Genomic DNA, 15,579 nt, shown 5'->3' on the forward strand with positions numbered 1-15,579 from the left:
CGTTTTCTGGGGGCGGTGGACCCTCTGGGGGCGGTGGACCCTCTGGGGAGGAGCCGAGCCCGTCTTCACCCCCAGCCCCGCGGGCAGCTCCCGCGCCAGCTGCCCCCCGCCTTTTGCCTTCGTTTCGCTCCTCCGCGACGCCCCCGCTCAGGGTGCCAGGACGGGCCCGGCGGTCCCAGACGTCCCGGAAAAGCGGCGGGGGGCGGTGCGGGGCGGGCCGGGGCGGCGCGGGGGGCGGCGCGGGCGGGCGCGGAGCGGTGCGCGGCGGGAGGCGGGAGGCGGGCGCTGTCCATGGCCCTGCGGAGCGCTGCGCCGGGCCGGGCTCCGCCGCGCCGCCGAGCGGAGCGATGGGCAACACGGTGCACAAGACCCTGGCAGGTACCGGCGGGGGGGAGCGGGGCGGGGGGCGCGTCCTGGGCTCGGGAGATGCTGGGGAGAGGGGGAGAGGGGGGCGAGGAAGGGTGTGCAGCCCCCCCCGGTCCGAGCCCGGCGGAGCGGCTCGGGATAAGCTGAATATTGATTTTTTTTTATTTTTTTTTTTTTTAAATTGAATTATTGGGGTTTTTAATGGTTCTCGCCGCGACGGGCACCCAGGCGGTGATGCTCGAGCCGGGGTGCAGCCGCGCTCACGTGAGAGGCACAGGAGCGGTGAAGGGGAGCTGTTCTCCCAGCTGAACCAGTGATCCCCAGCATTCCTGGCCAACCCTTGTAGCGGCTTTCGTTTTCATTCCACCCCCTCTTCCCCCCTTTTTAGTAGAACTTTTTTATACGGAGAGACGTTAGTTGTTCAAAGTCACCAGAAGAAAACTATTTGAAAGCAGAGCTGAAATGTGCTTGGTAGGTTGTCCTGGTTCTAAGCAGACTTTTTAGTGAATTCTGTTCTCTTACACAAGAGATGTACGGATTCTTTTCCTTTGCAAGTTGGTAATTGTGAGGCTTTTTCCTCCTCAGAGAATCAATGTGTAATAAAAGCAGTTGGTCTCTATAGAATCAACAGGATTGAATTACTGAGCCCTTGCCAGTCTGTATCTTCAAGCTAGTTTCCTTTGCTTTTGGTTTTCTTTTTTGCTCTTGCAGAGTTCCTGCATTGCATCCTTTGTACTTTGGGCTCCCATAAATAAAAAGGGTATTATTAAACTTACTGAAAGTAGCAGGAGGACCTATTGAACACACACACATGCTTCCCTGTAATCAGCCAGGGAACTGAATATAGAAATAAAGAGAGGAATAGATTTGCATTTGGATGTGCCATGTATTGTCTTTGCAAAGAGGGGGTACTTGGGACCTTCTAGGCACAAAAGAAAGCTGCTAGGCTTGTGGTTTAGCTATGAACCTCTTATTAGATTTCTAGTTGCATCTCCTCTCATTCTCTATTACATTTAAATGGGAAATTAGCTCCTTTCACAATAAGGAAGTTTTACGTTTTAAGTTTTTTAAATACCTCACCAATCAGCAAATAAAGGCATTGTAAAGAGTGCATGACCTTGGAGAAAATTAATTTTGTGATTTGGCTTTTCAGCTAGAGGCAACATCAAGGGGTACATGGAAAAAAGCTGGGAGAGCCAGGGAAATATCCTCAGGTCAGGGGAGGTTGCCTCGGTAAGGCTAGAACTCCCCAAAGAAAAAATATTTGTACCTGCTGGGACGTGGGATCTAGCTGTGAGCTCTGTTCCAGAAGGCTGAGAGTTGTATCAGCCATTCTTCCTATTGCTAGAACAGTCTCTCCTGAGCAGCCTTCACATCCAGAGCCTTACACACGTGAATTTAAAAAAAGGGATGACATCAGTTGTACCGCAGTTGTGTGATTAAAGAGTTCCTCGCGGTGCTTTCAAAAGAAGTTATTAAGAAAGAGGAAAAGTTTGATGGAAAAAAACAAGGTCTTGACTTATGTAGACCTCCCCATTCATTGTTCTGGTGGCCTAGAAAAATCTCTGTCCTGTCCTGCCAGGTGGAGACCGTCTGTGAGGATTGCCTTGCTGGGGATGGTCCATTTGCAAACATTTGTCCAATTGCGCAAGGCAAAAACACGCAGGACACTTGAGCACCATTTGCTGATGTGCTGGAAGATGCTGAAAATGTGCCTTTTTTTCTAAATTTAGCTGTGTTCGGTTTTTACAAAGCAACAACAGTCAAAAGAAGCTGTGGCCGCAGGAGAGAGAGATTTTGGATGTTTGCAATTTGCGAGTTTACAAATGTATTTTGTCAGGTTGGACACAATTCAGCAATTTTTCACGTTGATGTGCTTGGATGCATTGTTTGTCTTTCGTTATCCAAATGGAGGGAAGCAGGTTTAGAACTGTTCTTGGAACAGTCCTTTTGCAAATTATAAAGTTTTTCCAGAAGACTGAATAATTGGTTGAAATCCTATTTATAAATGCTATGGCTGTTTAGAATTACACAAAGATAATCAATCAGAATTACATCTTTCCTCTGCCTTGTCCAAAACACACCTCTTTCTTCACCCTGGCAGACCGAGCACTTTCACTCTCATTTTGACTAATAGAGGAATTGCTCTCCCCTGTCCCATGGGCTGAAGAAACAAACAAACAGAACCCCCCCAAAATAAAGTTTGTCTACCTGTTGTGTTAAATTCATTAACTGTAGAAGCCTACAGATATTGTTCCCCTTTTGTTGTTTCGTTCACCATAAATAGCTCAAGGTTGACAATGTCTTTCCATTCTGATCCAATGTAGAGGAGGAACCTTCGTCATTAGGCTCCTGGAAAAGCCAAACAATCAACAATTCAGGTTTCATATAGAAATGGAAACACTCTTCTCAAATAATGGAATTCAATTTTAAGTCTTATTGAACACAGCTCAACTCATTTGTATACCTGAATGGGTTCAAATATGTTTTCTGTTCTTGTTGCATCTTTAAATCCTTGCACAGCCTCACCCTTCCTCTCCACATTTCCATGTAACGATACAAGAGCACTCGCTATCGGTGCCGCAGAAATTTTTATTGGGAGCTTGGGCAACTTGTGTTTGCCAAGTATCTGATGGTTAACACACAATGGATGAAGGCTTTTTGTCAAATTAACAGCGAGGTTTCTAACCAGAGTGGTATTGAAATGAGTAATAAGCTTGGGCTAATGAAAGGCAGCTTCTATATTTGAACCGGTTGAGGAGGCATTTGAATGGCAAAGAGCTGAGATGTGTCAGATACGCTTAACAACGGTCCTGAGGTGGTGCTGGAAACCGCTCTTATCTAGGTGACAGCTCAGTGATACCTGACACATTCCTCCAGCAGGACGGCTGCCTCCTGTGGCTGGCCTGACCCTGCAGGGGTGAGCAGGACCTCCTTGCCTTTGGGGTCCCCTGTGGTGCTGGCTGCCACCGCTCAGGACTATCCCCTTGCCAGCCTGTCCTGCATCTCCAGTGAGAGAACCTCGCACGGCATCACCAGTGCAGCGTGGGAATTTACACTTGGATGGTGCTATTTGCTTGCCTCCCTCCCCTTACCACTGCCCATTGTTCAAGACGATTTGTGGGCAGGTGGTTAGGCAAGAGTGAATTCTTTATTATTGAGGCATGCAGTTTTTCTGTCTCCTACAGGTGATAAACTAGGTGTACAACATTGCAGCCAATGGGCGGGACGTGTCCTGACCTGCAGAGTGGGCTGGGAGGCCATGTGGATGTTGCTGGTGGATGGGTTGCATACCGGCATCAGGCTTTGTGGCTGCTCCTACCTTTGGTGCTCCACAGAGGAGTTGCTCTCCTGAGTTAACTCACTGGTGAGCAAGGCAGTGAGCAGCACACATCCACACCCTAGCATCATGGATGGTGCTAATTTCTCCATGCTAATTGCTTTCCTTGGCAGACACTTTGAACAGAGCTCAGAAAATTATTAGTAGCCAGAGGGGAGCATGAAGCCTCCCCTGACGATGCAGGGAGCCCCATGGTACTTGAGAACTGGCAGGCTGGGAGAGGTTAAAATTCCCTTGACCTGGTGAAGCCCTTACATGGAGCTGAGAGGTGCAGGAAATAGAAAGGAACAACATCTAGGAGAGGCAGGCAGGCAGCAAGTGTCCTTGCAAGGCACAGAGGCTCGTCCTGGTGGGGTGAGCATGGACAGCTGCTGCTGCGGGCAGGCAGGGTGGGCAGGGCAGGCAGGAGGCACTTGCTGGCTAAAGCACAAGTAAAGAACTTTCCAGTTGGGATCCAGTTGTTGATCCTGGCCCAAATAGGGTCATTGGTATTTAAGAAAGGAGCCAAATTCCCTTTTAAGAATCCGGCTGGGATCTGATTGCAGTGCTTCTCCCACAGCCTTCCTCACAACTGCGAGGAATACCAAGTATGAGTGGCATTTGTGTCTGGTAAACACAAGGGAGAATGGGGCTTGTTCTGGCAGAAGTTACTTTGATTTCTTATTTTCAATAAGTTGTTTTGTATTCTTAAAAAAGCTTTTAATAATTAACCCTTTCTCAGCAAGTCAGGAATCCCAAGTTTAGACCTTCACTGGGCTGATGCTCCCACCTGCCAGTCTGTTGCAGAACAGTGACGGTCAGAGGGTCCTGGTTACTGTAGAGCAGCAGAAATTTATAGTTTGTGGGCAAAAGATGATGTTTCTGTGTATCCTTTTTAAAATGCTGGTGCCTGTTACCACAATACACACACTTTGTAAGAAAGGAGTAGTAAAGGCCATTTAGTGGGAAAAAGCTCTCTGAGACTAACATCTCAGCTTCAAGGGGCAATTTTGTTTAGATTGGTTCTTGGGTCCTTCCTTTAGTTTCTGGTGATAGACCATAGGAGGAGTACCTGGGATTGTGAGCAGGGAGTCAGTTCAGTAGATTGTTTGGTTTGGTTCCAGTCTGACTTCAACAAAACTACAAAATAACACTTCAGGTTGTTCTGGTTTGAGTGAAAAAGGTACCTGTTCAGACCAGTTTTTGGTTTGGGTTCAGTTCAACTCTGTGATTACAGGTGTTAATCCTGCCTCATAACAGCCCTATTTTGCCTGTTTTTCTGCCTCTTTTAGTCTGGGAGTTGAGGTTTCTAGAGTCTGTCATTGATTTTGCTCCTGACTTCTCATGTGACATTTGAGCAAGTGGCCTTATCATGGTTTTGCTTTTATGTTAATGGAGGTAGGAAACTGTTTGGCTCACATGGGTATATGAGAGTTAATTAATTAACATGCAGGCATGAAGTATCTCCAGGAAGAAGGTCATAGAAGTGGAAAAAAAAAAAACACAGATTAATTTGCTGCTTCTTTTGTAGCTTTCTGCTTTTCCACTCTTCAAAAGGAATCCTGTGAAACTGCTCAGCCTTCCCTGTGATTTAGAGCTGGAACAGGTTGATTGCATACTGAGGACTATCTTTAACAAGCTTCACACAGTACATACCCAAAAATGTGCTGCAGCCAACTGGCATGATTAATTCAGCACTACCATTGGCATCTTGGCTGGTGAGACTGGAGAAACAACTGCATTTGACTCCAAGCAGGCATTGCCTATCAGGACAGTGCTGAGTGTAGCCGTGTGCCCTGCCCCACAGCCCATGTCCTGTCAGACACACACAGCACATTGCCAACTGTGTCAGGAAAGCAAGAGCTTCTCCTTGTTCTCCACTCTCCCGCTGGATAGTGCTGGGCAGGTGCCCTCTCTTCTGTTTCATTGTTTATGCTCTAGAGGGGAATTGCTTTACTAAGAGGTAGGATATCTGGCAAACAGCACATTCCCCCTTTACTTCTCTAGATAACTGAAGGACCTGTGTGTCACCATCTGACCCCCATTTAGGTGCTTAAAATCACACCCCTAAGTCTGTGTGTGTGCAAGCAAAACTCTTGGAGAGCCCTTACCGCAGGCAAAGGAAACTGCAAAGCTTCCTTGCACATTGCAATTTGACAACCTATGGAGGTGCTTAAGTATGCTTAAGGTGTTTAACTTTAGGCAGTCAGGTTTCAATGTGCAGGCATTCATGTTTACTTGACATGAAAAGGATGAGTCACCTTGAAGCTCATGCTGTGCTTCTTTCTCTTCCCATTCTAGTAAGGATCCTTCTTGCCTATCACATTCAATGGCTTTTCAATTAGGAGTGCAAATAAGCACCTTGGTCCTCATTAGCTCCAGTGGATTTAGCAGTCAAGCTCACTGAGTTTCGGAGCTGCACTTTGGGACAGTCAGTGTCCTGCTGCACAGTTTGCCTTGAAAGGAAACATTTTCTTTCTCATCAGCATCCCACTGTTTACGGAGCCTATCTGTGCAGGTTGGTAGCTAAAATAAGAGCAGGTTTTCCTAAGGTGGAGTGTGAATGTGACTGTGATGGATGTGGTGGGTTCAGGAGAGAAGCAGGGAAGCAAATCTCCATCTCTTCTCTTTGTATTTCCATCTGTCCTATCTCCTCTGTTTCCTGCCATACTTGTGCCCGGAGCAGTCTGGCATCCTGTGCCTGTTGCTGCTTCTTGCCAGGGCTGCCAGACCTCAGGGCTGACTCATGACTTGCACTTTCCCTGCTCCCAGTCAGCTCCTTGGCCACATGCTCATTTGGGGCTTCCTGGCATGGTAATAGAGAATGGCCAGTGGGCCATTCTCCAAACCCTGCCCAGAGGGCAGCTGTGTGCTCACTTACCAAAACACTGAAAGAGGTGGGAGCCCCAGGGGCTGTTGGAAGGGACCTAGCTCCATGTCACATCCTGAGGAGGCTTTTTTGCCTGCAGCACCTGAGGAAATTTTGCTATAGGAGCATTTCCATACTTTGTTCTTTCTTCTCATTTAGGCAGTTTCTACCCGCTTGCCATCATTGACCTGCTGTGTCCCTGAGGGAACTGACCGTGCATCAATGGTCCATATGTCTATCTGATGGCCCCACTCCCCTTAGGTTGTGAGGCCCTACTAGCTCTCTGATGACGTCCCCGTCCCACCTCTTCGCATGCTGCAAATACAGCAGGACTCCTCAGAGGCATTAGCTGGAGCAGTCCTTTCACAACAGTCCCTTTCATGTGTGCCCATGGGAGGACATGCTTGGTGGGAAGGAGATGCTGTTTACTCTGGGTTGTTCCATATCTTGATGATGGCTGTATTTTTTTCCCCTCTCTGTGTGTTAAAAAGCATGAATCACTGGCAACAAGACATCTAGTTGAAAGCTGTATCTCAGCATACCTGTGCCAGCTTTTCCCTTCAGGCCTGGATGCTCTGTTGTCTCAATTACTGACTGCTGGAACATTAAATTCCTGGTGTCTGAACAGCTGAAGCAGGGCTTTGGGGAGGAGTGAGGGAGGGGAAAGTGATTTCTTGCTTGTTAATTTGTTTTTTGCTCTGTGTCCAGGGAGATATCTTCCTCTGCTTTGTGTAAGCAGGTCTTGCTTTCCACCCAGAAGTTTTTTCTCTCTTGGTTCTTTCAGACCTCTGGCAGTGGAGCAGCTCAGGGGATCCCCTACTCCGAGAGGATCCCTATCCCTTTCCCTGCTCCAGCAAAACCATGTTGTTTTTTTCCTTTCTACACCAATAGGACTGGTGTAAAGAAACCAAATCAGAAGATATGAAATGACTTATTGCTTGTTGCTGGAATTACACAGCAAGATTCTTAAAAAACGTCACATTTAATTGCATTTCAAAGCTTTTCAGTGCAGCAGGGAAATCACAGGTTTTTTAAGAGCTACTGATGCTTTGAAGGGAGAAAAACGAATGCAGTTGTGTTTTTAGAGTTGTCGGCTGTTGCGTGTAACAGGTTTTGTTTTCTCCGTTTTTTTTTTGTTTCACTGTGGATATTTACATAATAATGAGACTTTTGTATGTTAGGAATTCTCTTTTAACCATCCATTTGTCTGTGACTCTAGGCTTCTTGTGATTGTACTCCTGATGGCATAATGTCTTATGGCTATGTGGGAGAAATAAATTGACAACATAAAAACCAGAGCTCTGTTTTTCATAGCCCGTGTAGCAACACAGGAAGGACAGTCAGTCAAGAGAGAATTTCCCTGAGTGAAAGTTTTCCATCAGGTTTCCAAATGTCAAGGAAAAAAGTTGTTTGATTTTTTGCCCTCCTCCATAATTCTAATGTTAAATCTGCCAAGTTCTGCCTTGACAAGCCAAAGATAAAAGATAGAACATCTCATTTGGCAGCAGAAATGAAATAATTTCATTCAGGTTTATTTCTCTTTCTTGAGTGATGACTAGCACTGTGGCAACAGCATTTCTCAGCCTGTTACCTGTTTTGGTCTCACTGGGGCACCAGCTTCTCAGGTTAACGTGTTCTGTAATTTATGGAGTGGAGTTCAAAAGTTATCTCCTCAGTGTGATCCTAAGGTGGAAAGCATAATTTCTAATGAGGGGAAATTGGTGTTTCTTGGGGTCTTGAACTTGACACCAATGGATAGAACTTTTTTTTGCCTTTTTTTTAAATTAAATTTTTGGTAACAGAAGACAGTTGGCAGTTGAGATCTGTCTGGTCTGGTGTCCTGCTGGTGGCCAAAATTGCTGCTGAGGGAGCAGCTAAGAGGCTGCAGTGAATTCCAGGGCTTTGGGGCATGTGCAGACAGGTTAACATCAAAGCTTTGGTGCAGTACAGTAAATTGGAATATCTACATCACTGGCTGTCTAATGGAACAAGTTTGTTGTTCATCAGCTAGGAATGACATTGGTAGAGCTGGTCCCATCAGATAGTAGAGACGGGCTAGATAATCCCTGCAGGTTCCTGCCAAAGAGGTATTCCCCCAAAAAATCCCTCTTAAAAGGACTGCTCTTTGGTGGTGCTTTCCCCAGGATGCCATCAAAAACTCTTTGACTACTTTATCCTGCAAAGTGAAAGAGTTTCTTACTATGAAAGCTGAAATAATTTACTAACTGGCTGTTGCTTCACTTTTATTGATGAAGAAGCAGTAGCTGATTTATTGTGTGGTGGCCATTGTGCTGGCTTATAAAACAGAGATAACTTCCATGTGATGGCTCACAGGGGTGAACTACACAGTGGCAAGAGTTTAAGTGGCCTGACTTGCATCTGACAGTCAGTGTTGGATTTGCTCTAGAGCACAGTGCTCCTTGGGGCTCTGTGGCTGGGAGCCCTCTGTGAGCTGGGGACAAGCCCACAGGGACACAGGACGTGGCACAGGGTCTCCATGAGAGTCTTGTCAGCAGAGGGCTGAAAAATAAAAGCTGAGCATCACAACCATGTGTGCAGGGAGAGAAAGCTCGATGCCAGCAGAGCTTCCCTGCATGGAAGAAGTCTTGCAGACATTTCAGTATGCCAGGCATTTTGGTTGATCTCTCCTGGAAAGGAGATGTCCTCTGAAGAGTGTGAGGCAGATCTTCAGACTGGCATCCGATTTGTGACTCTTAAATAGCAATTACTGGGTGATTTGCCAGCAGCAGAACAGCACTGCTGCTGATGTGATCAAAGGGAGAGGGTGAGAAGGACAGATGCTTTGCAAGTCAGAATTTCAAGGGAAACCATCTCAGCTGAAGTTTATAAAAACTGCTCTTAGCCAACAGACCCTATAGCGTGTCTTTAAATACCACAGCCTTGAACAGCAGTCTGTGCTGAGTCGTGCCTGGGGATTGCTGATGTTAGGGGATACTGTGAGGGCTAGGAAGAGAGAGCAGGATACAAGCACACACACACCAAAAAAACCCACAGAAACCCGAATGCTGTTAACTCTCCAAAATGAATCTTTGGAGTTTGGGTGTTTTTTCCAAAAAAATGTCTGAGTGGCTCAGGGCAGACTGAGTCTGGTGGCAGTTTGTTTTGCACATCAGCAGTGGCAGTTGTGCTGTGCTCTGGATGCTGGGCTCCTATGGGCTGGCTTGGCAGCCCCACCCGGTGTAGAAAAACTAAATCTCTCACTTGACCTTGTAGGTTCAGAGATCTGGTAACAAGTGCTTTTGTGTAAGACTTTTTGTATACATGGAATTGTACAGGAAGAGGTATTTTTTTTTCTGCAATACAAATGCCTTCTTCTAAATTAGCTTAATCTACTGCTTATGTTATCCGCTTTGAAAAGGCATGTGAGCATGCCAAATACCAGTGTCTGCACATGGATACTGGCAGTAATGAATCTGCTGCCATTTCCACCCTGTCTTCTTTCAAAATAACTTTCATGTCTAGACAAAGGATGCAGCTCACCTGCAAGGCCTGGCTATTCCCTCTGTTTTGCTATTGCATAGTAATTAAGATATTAATTCCTTTTTAAGGATTCCAAGAAATACCTCTGCAACCCCAATGTTTATGTAAGAGAGAAAGAGAAATTCATAATGTATTGAATTTGTGTGTGTTCTGCTGGGATTATTCATTGGAGGAACATACTAAGTGATTTTTTGTATCCTAGTAACCAACTGTTGTTGCTTTTCGTGAATAATCTTTATAGTTTAACTTGACCAGCCAAATCTGAAAGGGAAAACTCAAGTAAATGAAATTTATCAAGTCAAATAATTGCAAGGCACAGATAGCTTTTCACAGGTGAGAGAGAAGACATTTTTTTTCCCCTCATTTAACTACATAATGATCAGATTGACAGATGCTGTCTGGAGAGTCTGATTTTACCGAACAGAACAATAGCGGAAGTTTGAGTCGTTACACACTAAACTTCAAAGCTTTGATTTGCTTAATATTCATAATTAATGAGTTAGTTATAACAGTCCTTTCCTCCCTCAGACAAGAACTGCGATGGTTTTCAGCACTTCCTAGTAGCAGTGCAGGTTATTTCCTTTCGACTTTACAGGGGTGCCTGGGTGGGGAGCCCAGGGTGAGGGTCCCCCAGTGTCTCAGAGCTCCTGGCTCTGCTGCCAGCTTGTCAGCCTCACAAGGACACTGTGAGGCTTGGTTAGCAAAATGTTTTGCAAAGCCCTTTCTCCCTGAAGTGCTGGCCCCACGTGGAACAGCCTGAGTTTATCACTTAATAGATGCGTTCACATATTTCTCCTTGAAAATTTATTTGCATGAAAAATCAGCCCCTTTTTAAAAACTTAATTTCAAGGGATTGTGTTTCTTTTGAAATGCCTCTCGCTCTTAGAAATACTAAAAGCTGTTTTAGAAGCAAAACAAAAATAAAAATTTGCTTCACAGCTCCCAGAACATGTTTACTATTTCTCCCACCCTCTTCAAGCATCCAGCTGACCATCTCTAGGCAGAGGGCAGAGGTACATTCCTTCCAAAGAGGTCAAAACCACTTCTCATTTTAAAACAAACTATGTTCAAACCATCTTTTTGTATGCATTCTTATTCAGGAAATGTTTATGTGCCCGTGCAAAAAACCTGCACTCTTGTAAATACTGAAATCTATGGGCACACCACTAAAATCAATCACCAAACCATGTCAAGTAGCCCTTAGCTAGGCTCTCAGGTTTTTCTTTAAGATGAAATTAATGGTACAACCTCATGTGACAGTCCCAGAAGGAGGGAAAAGCTTTCCTTGTGTGTCTCTCAATCTTGACTGTATTTTTCCCTGCCCTGATTGCTCCCTGCCCCTTGTCTCTTGAGCACAGCCCTGCATCGAGCAGTCCTTGTTCCCTCCTCCCCAGTGGACTAAAGGTGATGGGCAGGAATGTTAGGTAGGTCAGTGCTGAGGACCTTGCTGTACTTAGATTCCTGTATTTTCCCTTTCTGTGCCTACAGTCCAGCACTGAGCCAAGGCATCAGGTTGGAGTGGCTGCTGCTGTGCATCTCCAGCTGTCACTCATCACATCCCCACCTCGAGTCTCTGCCCTGCCGAGCCAATGCTCTTCCAAAGCTCTCCCTGTCTTTTTGGTTATCTTTTCCCCCAGGGTTAAAAGTGGTGCTGGGAACACTACTTGTGACTTGTCTCTCTCTGTGGCAATGAAAAAGTAGCTGAAGGGAATGATGCTGCCTTAGAGGGGCTGTGAGTTTTGGGACCTGAAAGCTTTTTATGTGGGGAAGTGACCATTTCCCCAAAGAGGTGTTCAGTTACCAACGGCATGAAATGTTTCTGCTATTGATCCTACTTGACCAGGGTGGCCTAGAAAAACCTAAAGGGGCAAAGGAGAATATGCTGCCTTCTCACTGAGGTCTGTGTGTGTGTGGGAAGCTGAGCTGGAAAGCATCCCCAGCTTTGCTGTGGTCAGGCAGGTGCCTGCTCTGCCCTGGGATTGTTGATGAGCAGGTTTGCTGGTGCCATGTCCCAGCCTCTGCCTGAGAAAAGCCACAGTGGTGCTAACGAGGGGGCTTTCCCATTTGGAAACAGTGGTTTTACGCATATCAGCATGCAGAAAAACATGGAAATGGAGGGGGTAAGGAGGGCTAGATGGGGCAGGACTTTGGGCATAGTGTACATCCCAGGCTGATGCTGAGGACAGGCTGTGCCACTTCCTGGCCTCTTTCTGCCCCAGTATCTGCCAAGCAGCTCTTGCAAACAGCAAGCTTGCTTCTGCAGCAAAGGATGATGAGTTTATCGTTGGTGAGTGCTCTGATCTGCCTGTCCATCAGGAAAATCTCAGACATACACCAAACTGTGTGCACACATTGCTGTGGCACACGCAGCACATTGGTCCTGGAAGTCCTCCATGGACCTGAGCTGATGGAGCTGTGCCAGGGTGGACACTGGCCACTGCCAGTCAGATGATTTCCAGCATTCTCTTTTGACATCTTGAGAGCAGTTTGCTTCAGCTGAAGCCAATTCCTCGATTTGCTGTCAGACAAGGAGTTGGGTGGATAGAAGTGTGGCTCCCTGGGGGCAACGTGCCTTTCTGTAGGGTGCGAGGAGGATTCGGGGAAGCCGAGTCTCTCCCCTCCTTCTGCCAGCAGCAGACCACTGCAATGGATGACTTTCTTAGGAGAAGGCTTTCCTGCAGCTCAAATTTGGTATTTCAAGAATGCACTTGCTGAGCAGTGGCATCTGCAAAGCCCAGTGTCTTGTAGATTTGGGACCAGAGAAGAGCACCTGTGTGGGGCTGTTTTGATGAATTCAGGCTTCCCATACATTCACATCCCTTTTTCAGCATGTTTCCAGCTCAAAAGTCCCTTGGAGATGATGAAAGGGGCACATGCAGCACAGGAGACATTTGCTGCCATCTATTTTGGAGTAGCAAAGGGACAGTGGGTAGCTGTGCTGCTTGCCTGTCTTTTATTGTGGCCAGAACTACCAGGGCCTCTAAGCTGTCAACATGTAATTGTCCATTTTTTGTCTGGTAATACAGTTTCATTCTACCAAGCAAAACAACCCCCCCAAAAAAAACCTCATAAAAAAGGAGAAGGAACCAAAAGAACCACCCAGCCACCCAAAGAGAAACAAATTCTCTCCACAGTTTTTTGTATGTGATTTATAGGTGTGTTTTTCCAAGTAAATCCAAATAGGGCCAGTGACTGACTCTGAATTAAAGTTTGGTTCTGTTAATTGAAACAAGAGCCATCTGGGTGGAAATAGGAGGTTTTAGACAGCTGTTTATATTGTTTCATGTGGGATTTCTAAAATTTCCAATTCCATGGTTACTAAGGAGTGTGCTGCTTGACCATACAACGGGGTTTTATATTTTATTTTTATATTTCTTCTATGAAGAAAACAAAAACAATCCACCCCAAACAGAGCTATAAAATTAGCAACAGCTTTGTAGCTTGGTGGTAAAATGTTTTGAAGGTATTGACCAAGTGTGCTCTGCTGAATGATGGTCCAAATTCCACCTTAAAACGGTGGGAAAACATGATGAAACTCAGTACTTTATATTGCCTGGACCTCCCCTGGCAGGCAGGCGCCCACGGGTGATCACTGTTGAGGTTATTCACACATTCGCCCCATCTCTTGGGAATGATTCCTTCCTCTGGGGGAGGGAGCAAAAATGCTGTAGCCTTTTTTTTTTTTTTTTTTTTTTTTTTCTGGCCAAAAATAGCTGGCATTTTTCTCCAACAATGCAAGGGATTGTCTCTCATCTCCAGATTTCTTTGGTTCACCTGCCTTAATCGTCTCTTGGCTGGGGTACCACGAAGGGAGAGTAAAGGGAGAAAAATGTTGCTGTTGACTTAGGTGTGTTGGGCTCAAATCCCACTGGTGTTAAGAAGATCGACATGGAGGCTTAAAAATAAACCTTTCTTGCTCAAATCTTTTTTGTGTTGAAATAATTGCAAACATTTGAGATGAAGAAAGGGGCTGAGGTCATTGTGTGTCCAGTAATGGTATGACTGTATTTTCTTTTGTTTGGACAGTTTAATGTCTTAAAGTGGGGCTTGTTTCCTCCTATTAATTCCTGTAAATATGGAAAAGGATCTTGCATCTCAGCCATGCAGTAGCCAAGTGTTGCACAACCACCTGCCTCTCAGATTGGCTTCCTAGCTTAGCAGAAAACTATGCATTTAAAAAAAAAATCAACCAAGGAAAAAAAGATGCTTTTATTATTATTATTTTTAGTGGAATGTTTTCCTCTGTTTCTGAACCAGCAAAGAACTCTCCTTTTCTTTCTGCTTTTTTTTTTTTTTTCATTTTTCTTTTTTCTTACATTGGTTTTTGGCTTTAGTTCTGAAGATGTACTGTATTTAGAAATAGCCTATTTGTCTGAATGTTAACTAAAACAGCCAACAAAATATGTGATATTATTGTACAAGTTGGACTCTACAGGAGTTGAGTGAAGGCACCAGCCCTTCAGATCACTTGGAATGAGATTTTGGCCAGTATTAAATTTATTTAAAAACTCTGCTGGGAGAGTGTTGGCCTCAGGCATCAGCCCACCCAGCACAGGCTCGACCTCCATGCAGGTACCTGTAACCCATCAGTGTTCCCACCACTGCAAACCCCTCTGTGCTTTGTGATGCCTCCAGGGAAACTAAGCTGGCAGAGTGGAAGAGCTGTACTTTGCTCCCCCCCACCCCAATTTAATTATAACCAGTTACTCCCATCACTTTGCCCTGTTTTGGATTCTTTGCATATTGTTTCGGAAAAGCTTAGTGGAATCGCAGCCTTTGTATATATAAAATATAGGATGATTGAAGACCTGGCCACTTCTTTATTTAGCTTCCTCAGCCATGCGTTCCTCCCAAAGCATTTTCCCCTCTTGCTGCCAGATCACTGTTTAAACTGTGTGTAAATATAAAAGGAACTGTGGACAACGTTTAAAACTGCTGCACTGTGTTGGGAGCTGGGCTTGCTGGAAAGAACATCTTAGAGGCCTTTTTTCCCCCTCTTCCTGTGGTTTTGTGGCTCTCTTAGGACAGATCAAAAGCCCTGTATGGGTGCCACTGTTAAGTCTAATGGCTTTCTGCTTATCCATCCTTGTTGGAACTGAAATAGCTCCACCGTTTTTTCTCTTAAACAGAATTCTCTCCTGTCCTCTGAGTATAGAAAAGTTGTAATTAGGAGGGGAAAAAAAAAAGAAAGAGACCCTTAGAACCACTATAGATAGGACATAAAGACCAAAGAAGCTTCTGTAACAAATTTGAGGAAAAGAAAAATAGCAGGATTGTTCCTTTTATCATAAGATTTTCTTGAAAAGAGTCAAAGGCAGAAGGGAATGGCCAGGCTCTCCTTTCTGCCCCTGTAGCATTGCTCTGAGTGCTGCTCTCACCTTTCATCTGCTGTTCTTCCTCTGTAGACCTCTTGCTGGACAATTCTCTTGGTTATAGGAAAGTTTTCTTGCTTTTTGCTGAGTGTGGAAAACATGTTCAGATTGTAACACTCCTTGTCTGGAGCACCAGCCCCCAGCTGAGCTCA

At 45.4% G+C, this 15,579-nt stretch overlaps 1 protein-coding gene across 2 annotated transcripts in view; it reads left to right on the plus strand.

Moving 5' to 3' along the window:
- Window positions 1-295: 295 nt before the first annotated feature.
- NEURL1B (neuralized E3 ubiquitin protein ligase 1B) overlaps window positions 296-15,579 on the plus strand; it is a 34,533-nt gene continuing 19,249 nt past the window's right edge. For both annotated transcript variants that reach the window (XM_051631640.1, XM_051631641.1), the window contains exon 1: window positions 296-378. In XM_051631640.1, coding sequence (XP_051487600.1) covers window positions 348-378 — 31 coding nt within the window. In that variant the 5' untranslated portion in view covers window positions 296-347. The remainder of the gene's footprint in view (window positions 379-15,579) is intronic.

This window comes from Apus apus, chromosome 13 (assembly GCF_020740795.1).
Source record: "Apus apus isolate bApuApu2 chromosome 13, bApuApu2.pri.cur, whole genome shotgun sequence".
NCBI classification, from domain to species: Eukaryota; Metazoa; Chordata; class Aves; order Apodiformes; family Apodidae; genus Apus; species Apus apus.